This window comes from Otolemur garnettii, unplaced genomic scaffold (assembly GCF_000181295.1).
Source record: "Otolemur garnettii isolate 467f Iridium unplaced genomic scaffold, OtoGar3 scaffold00026, whole genome shotgun sequence".
NCBI lineage: Eukaryota > Metazoa > Chordata > Mammalia > Primates > Galagidae > Otolemur > Otolemur garnettii.
In genome coordinates, this window is record NW_003852421.1 from 7,549,731 (window position 1) to 7,556,559 (window position 6,829).

General features: G+C 46.6%; 1 protein-coding gene across 3 annotated transcripts in view; it reads right to left on the reverse strand.

Annotated features, from left to right (window-relative positions):
* Positions 1–339: 339 nt before the first annotated feature.
* The window catches only part of MAK (male germ cell associated kinase), a 48,795-nt gene continuing 42,305 nt past the window's right edge, over positions 340–6,829 (reverse strand). For 2 of the 3 annotated variants that reach the window (XM_003788302.1, XM_003788301.1), the window contains 2 exons: positions 5,397–5,516; positions 340–494 (listed from right to left, as the gene is read on the reverse strand). In XM_003788302.1, coding sequence (XP_003788350.1) covers positions 340–494; positions 5,397–5,516 — 275 coding nt within the window. The remainder of the gene's footprint in view (positions 495–5,396; positions 5,517–6,829) is intronic. The other variant, XM_003788303.1, reaches the window with a different exon arrangement.

Here is a 6,829-nt window from a genome sequence, read left to right on the forward strand (position 1 = left end):
CAAATGAAAACGATCACACGCTAACACTTTCCCTCTGGAGACTTTTTTTCTTTAACTTTCTTTTGTACTTACTATCTATTAATTTGTAGGTCAAATACTTGATGCTTTGGCAAATAGTTTATTCAATACTTTGTTAAGTCCTACTCATATATCAGCACTGTGGGCAACGATGCCAAGAAAATGCGTTTCATTTCTCAGAAAGAAATAAATAGGAGATGATTTTTGCTCTTCAGAGTACCTACTATTGCATTTTTCTTCCAGAATTCAGCAGAAATAGACATGTGTAGACATTTCCCAGGGTTTGTGGGGCGATGCTGTGGGACTTCACACCAGAAACTCCTACCGATGGCCTCCGTACTTAGCCACCCAGTCTGTCCTCCCGTGGACCGAGGGAACCGGCTGTGCGTGCTTCACGATATTTAGGTTTTTTGCTGTAGGGTTGTAAGTAGGTCCTGAAAACTGCCCCCGACCAGTTTTCGTGCTCCAGGTATATTCTGAAAGAAATCAGAACCAGACATTAAAATTTTATTTTTTTTTTTTTGATTATCAAATTCAAAATAAAGCAATGTGTCCTCTCATTTTGTGGGGGAAATTGGAATACAGCCCGTACAGCCCCAGATGAAGGGGAAAGAGGAGGGGGAGAGGAGGGGAGGTGGAAGGATGAGTGCAGGGAGGGTAATGGGCGGGACTACACCTACGGTGCATTTTACAAGGGTACATGTTAAATCTACTAACTGTAGAATATAAATGTCTTAACACAATAACTGAGAAAATGCGGTAAAGGCTATGTTTACCAGTTTCATGAAAGTATTTCAAATTGCAATAAAACCAGCACATTGTACCCTATAATTGCCTTAATGCACACAGCTATGATTTAATTTAAAAAAATTAATTCAGTAGTCTCTAAGATTTTTTAAATTTTAAGCCCCCAAACTCTAGGGTAGTATTCTATTGACACTGATTAGAATTTTCAGTAGCTTAAGAGCCAATATTTCTGGTTTGTAGTACTGACACTGCTCATATTGTCAATATTTCACATCTGGATAGGAGCACCAAGTAAGATGACCAGGAGAAATTCCTGGTTCAAATTCAGTGGCAACACCCACCCACAGCGTTAGTGGCTTTGTGATATCACAGTGGTTACGTCAAATAATATTCAAACACAGTGTCACAGTATTTGGAATTGTGAAGCTATAAAACTCTGGCTTCATGGGGCTACACTAGATTTCTTTTTCAGTGAAATGGGATTTTTCAGAATCAGGAGACTTCATTTTTCTTTTTTTTGAGACAGAGCCTCAAGCTGTCGCTCTGGGTAGAGTGCGGTAGCATCACAGCTCACAGCAACCTCAAACTCCTGGGCTCAAGCGGTTCTCTTGCCTCAGCCTCCCAAGTAGCTGGGACTACAGGTGCCTGCCACAACACCCGGCTATTTTTTGGCTGTAGTTGTCATTGTTGTTTGGCAGGCCCGAGCTGGATTTGAACCTGCCAGCTCTGGTGTATGTATGTGGCTGCCGTATGTGGGCTGGCTATGGGAAAATTACAGGTGATAGCGCAACCCCCTGAAACAGTAACTCATTTCTAGGATTCCAAACCTTTAATCACAAGTCATTCATTTGACTGCTTAAAAATCTGTGAAAATTTTAAAATTTGTTAAACATTTGTTATCTCAACAATTTATAACCTAAAACTGCTTAAACATCCCAAATGGCAAAGCAATCATTGTAAGGAGAACTTTACTGTCTTCTTTGGTGCCCTCCTCTCACCAAATTCTGAAGTAGGTATCACAGGTATTCTCCCTGAAGAGGGATACATAATGTTTCCATTTGGGATTTAAATGTCTTTTCATACTTGTCATGGCTGCCACTCTAGGATTAAACTCCAAGGGCTAAACTCCAGATTCCTGAAATGAATCTGGCTGCTCTGAATCCCTAGCCCAGCTATACCTTGTTTACTGGAATGGTTTCCCCTATTTTCTTACACTTCCCACTATAAAACTGAGAGGCAGGAAGTCACATGCTGCTGACCTCCTCAACTAGGTGAGTGCAAGCGCCCGGGGGGAGTCAGACCTGGCTGCTGCGGGGTTTGGCTGAGGCAGAGTGGACAAGAGCTCTCCCTGCCATGGTGTGACCAGTCACTTCATCCCACTCTTTAAGTGGGATTAAAATTCTCAAAGTCAAAGCCACTATAAAGCTACCTAATGAAGGCAGGGACAATGTGTCTAGAAGGACCAGTTAAGGCATCACGTTTTCCAGAAACAGCCCTTGAGTTACAGCCTTTAGAAGATGAACAACATCACCTGCTTAATTAGTGAGCTCACAGGAGGGCCACAGGTCAACAGGGTGCCATGGGGGGCGGGCAGTGCAGGAGCGGATGGGAAGGAGGGGACAGAGAGAGGGCCACAGGTCAACAGGGTGCCATGGGGGGCGGGCAGTGCAGGAGCGGATGGGAAGAGAGGGACAGAGAGAGGGCCACAGGTCAACAGGGTGCCATGGGGGGTGGGTAGTGCAGGAGCGGATGGGAAGGAGGGGACAGAGAGAGGGCCACAGGTCAACAGGGTGCCATGGGGGGTGGGTAGTGCAGGAGCGGATGGGAAGAGAGGGGACAGAGAGAGGGCCACAGGTCAACAGGGTGCCATGGGGGGCGGGCAGTGCAGGAGCGGATGGGAAGGAGGGGACAGAGAGAGAGGGCCACAGGTCAACAGGGTGCCATGGGGGGCGGGCAGTGCAGGAGGGGATAGGAAGAGAGGGACAGAGAGAGAGGCAATAAGCCCAGGAAATTCCAGAGAAGGGGAAAGGGAACACTGCCTTAAGCTAATGGTGAGGCTCTGGGGGTAACAAGTGAGGGGTTTGGGGAATAACAAAAAGACAAGCTTTTTTCCAGGTCATGACATAGCCTCAGTCAAGTCCTAAACACATTTAAATGAAACTCTGTCCAGGCCAGTATTTTGTAAACTTTTCTGAAAGGAAATAATTTTGCTAAGAAGGTGGCAGTCCTTTCCCAGATAATAGTTTTAGGACACAAGCACCCATGGTGAAGAACCCAAAGGCTGACAGAGGAGCCCAGGTCTCCTGGCTGGCCAAGACCCGCTTTTGTGCCTTAGTTAGACCTCCCACACCTTGCCACCTCCCCAAGAGAGGAGCAGTCAGCTCTGCAATATTTGCTATGTGTCACGTCAAGGGCATTTAGCTTCCTGTAGAAATGTGTGCTAAAGAAAGGAGTTTGCCTTGAGCTGTGGATTTAATCAACACCACTATAATGTAACTTTTTGCAAGATATAAAACAACTGTGGGATGGAGGTGATCTGTAAGAGAAACCAAGCAGGATTATATGAGCTAAGGTACAGTGAGTCTTGAAACAGGGCACTCAGGGCACTGGGCAGCTAAAGGGGGCTATACATGAAAGAAATCACCCCTTGAATGCCTTGTTGTTTCAAAGTCCAAGATGAAGAGATATTAGGAGGTTCAGGAGGAAAGATTCCATGGGGGAGGAGGAAGACATTAATTTGATTTTCCTTCTCAAAATGAGAGCGAGTCTGAGAAAGAAGAGACTATTCGAGGAGGGGAAAATAGTTGAGTAAATACGGTAATGACCTGGTTTTAGTCTCTTGTGGGAAACTGTCACCCAAGTGGGAGGACTGGAAGACACATCTCCTACAGACCAGTGTTTTCCTAAGGATTTGCATTGACCACCTGACAGTGGTTAATATTTACTTCTCTTTTTTCCCTTTCCTCCTAGCACGGTCTGTAGAAAAATATGATAAGCAGAGTAAATGAAGAGATGAAAAGTTATCAGAATGCATTTACTTTAAAAAATGAAAACAGGAATATGCATGTTAATCCAACAGAACAATCACTCTATAAAGATCATCAATAGCTCACAAAAGGTATTTTTAACAAGAGCCAATCTCAATTACTCAGATCAGGGGCCAGACAACAAAATAACTTAAAACATTATGATTACCTCTTTTGTATTAAAAATTGCTAAGTCATGGACAATGATTCATTGTAAGGCTGGCTTAAAATATCCGAGGCTTTATAAAAATCACTGCCGTGCATAAAGTGTTCACTTATATTTTGGTTTCAGCAGAGACAGACTGAAGCAGTCCTTTTCACAGATAAGGTAACTGAACACTGTTTGCTTTCAGCAGTTTTACGGTGGTAAGAAATAAAAAATTAAAGAAATCTGGTGCTTTTTTTACATTTTTAGCTCCAGTAGCATGAACTGTAAAGGTTGGCAACCTGGGCTTGGCGCCTATAGCTCAGTGGTTAGGGCGCCGGCCACATACACTGGGGCTGGCAGGTTCAAACCCAGCCTGGGCCTGCTAAACAACAATGACAAAAAATTAGCTGGGCATTGTGGTGGGTGCCTGAAGTCCCAGCTACTTGAGAGGCTGAGGCAAGAGAATCTCCTAAGCCCAAGAGTTTGAGGTTGCTGCGAGTTGTGACACCCCGGCACTCTACCAAGGGCGACATGGTGAGACTCTGTCTCAAAAAAAAAAAGATTGACAACTCTGCTCAGGAGTTTTACTATAAGATCCTGGTGAGGATAGGCCACCAGAATACTTTCTGAGTCACCTTGTAAATTAAACCACAATTAGGAATGCTCCCGAACTTCTGATTCTCTGCTGCCTTTATGTCAGGGGCCTCAGCAGATCTATTTCAGATTACAATAATGCAGAGAACAATCACGGGCAAATCTGGTCTGCTCCGCACGGCAGCATCCTCACCCGCACTTCCAGAGTGTGCCCTGCTCATGGCTGTCACGTGCTACACCGTGACATCAGAGGGTGGAGGGATAAACCCCCTCACTGACTAATACTATTGCAAAGCAAAAGGCAGGGTGTGAAATCGGCCCGTGTTGATTTCCATCTCTAAATTGGGACTGTAGGACAACCACAGGTTAACGTAATAGACTGTGAACATTCCCTGAGCTTTCACTCTGTGGCGCCAGGGCCTGGGTCTAAAGCCCTGAAAAATAAGTCTCCCCACCACTCACCGTGTGTCCAGCACACTCTGGCCGTGGGCTAACCCAGTGTCTGTGGCGGCTCCACCAGCTGGGTGACCGTTTGGCAAGTTACTTAACATCGGGTTCTTCATCCATAAAGGAGAGATCTACGGACACCACCAGGTCACTGTGAGGAGTAAATGCCATCACCCCACCGAGCCCTGGACTTTGTGCCTAGCACGGAGTAACCGTGTAATCAGAGGCAGATTTTCTTATAATTTTTAGACTCTCAGAGCCCATATTTGGCCAAAAACCAGGACGTTTTGCCAACTGTTAGGAAGGTGAGACTAAGTTAGAAGTCTTCACTAGAGGAAAGTGAATGGACAAACGTAAAAAGGAAAAGCTCCTTTCTGCCCAGAAATCTCAAAAACTGCATCTGAAGTTGTTCTTACCTGAAGCTGATGGACCGATCGGGGCTAAGTGGATCCTCTGGCCAGCTGACCCCACTTCTTTTTTGAGAACAGAGGGAATGTATCCTGACTGATTGTAAGTAGCATAACTTCCGAGATTCCCTAGTGACATATCACAAGTTTGCATCATCAGAACACAGATATTTTAACTTTGAATATTACCCAGTAACTCCAAAATACTAATTTTTTAAGCATCTACTACCTTCTAGGCACTGTGCTATACTTGTTACAGATACTGTTATTCTGTCCGTATAAGAACCCTTTTGGATACATATTATTATCCACATCATGCGGCTCTCTGAAGTTAAGTAATTCACCTAATTCTCACAGTTCTTGAGGGACTGAGCTAGAATCTGAACTCATGGGCTAGGCATGTTCATCCCACCCTGAATACATCAGGGCTTTTTGTAACCCCAGTTCTTAACATGCGGGTACATCTCCTGCAGCAAATCCCTCATCCCGAAGGGCTCTCCGTGTCTTTCTTCATTTTGTAAAATTGTTGTAGGCAGAGCTGTTCTCTGGGGTTATCATACAGACTGAGTAAGACGGAGCACATTCCTTGGCATGGACTCTGGTACTCTCAAGGTCATCTATCGTCATTGTCACCACCATCATCATCATCACTATTAGTGTGTGACCAGTCTGGGGTAGCACGGAGATGGGCTGAAGAGGGGAAACCTGAAGGCAAGAGGTCACTGCTTTGGCTGAAATGACCAGCTGAGGGTCTGAACTGAGGCAGTCAAGAGGGACGCAGAAGGGAACGGAGCAGGGGCTGCAGGGGAAGAGGGGAGTATGGACTTCTACATCTGCAGCTTAGGTGAATAGCTGGGTTATGTAAGCCCAGCAGGAGAGCCAGGTTTAAGGGAGAGATACGGTGCCTGCCCTGTATTCGAGCTGAGGGTGAGTGGGCCGGCTGGGAGACTGGTAACGATCAGAGTGTGGAGGTCATGGAGCAGTGGGCTTGAAGGGGCAGCTCAGAGAGACCACAGGAGGTGAAAAGAGCAGGAATAGACCCCCCCACGGAGAGCCTCATTGAAGGAAAGGAAAGAAAGGGACACAGTGGAGCAGAGAGAACAAGTGCATGGTAAGAAGAGCAGAACTGCAGAGTGTGAGGGACAAAGGAAAGGCGCAGGAGGAGAGAGGCCCAGGGAGGCAGCACTGCACCGGAGGAGAGAGGCCCAGGGAGGCAGCACTGCCCGGGAGGAGAGAGGACAATGGAGGCAGCACTGCCTGGGAGGAGAGAGGACAATGGAGGCAGCACTGCCCGGGAGGAGAGAGGCCCAGGGAGGCAGCACTGAACAGGAGGAGAGAGGCCCAGGGAGGCAGCACTGCCCGGGAGGAGAGAGGCCCAGGGAGGCAGCACTGCATGGGAGCAGAGAGGACAAGGGAGGCAGCACTGCACGGCAGGAGAGAGG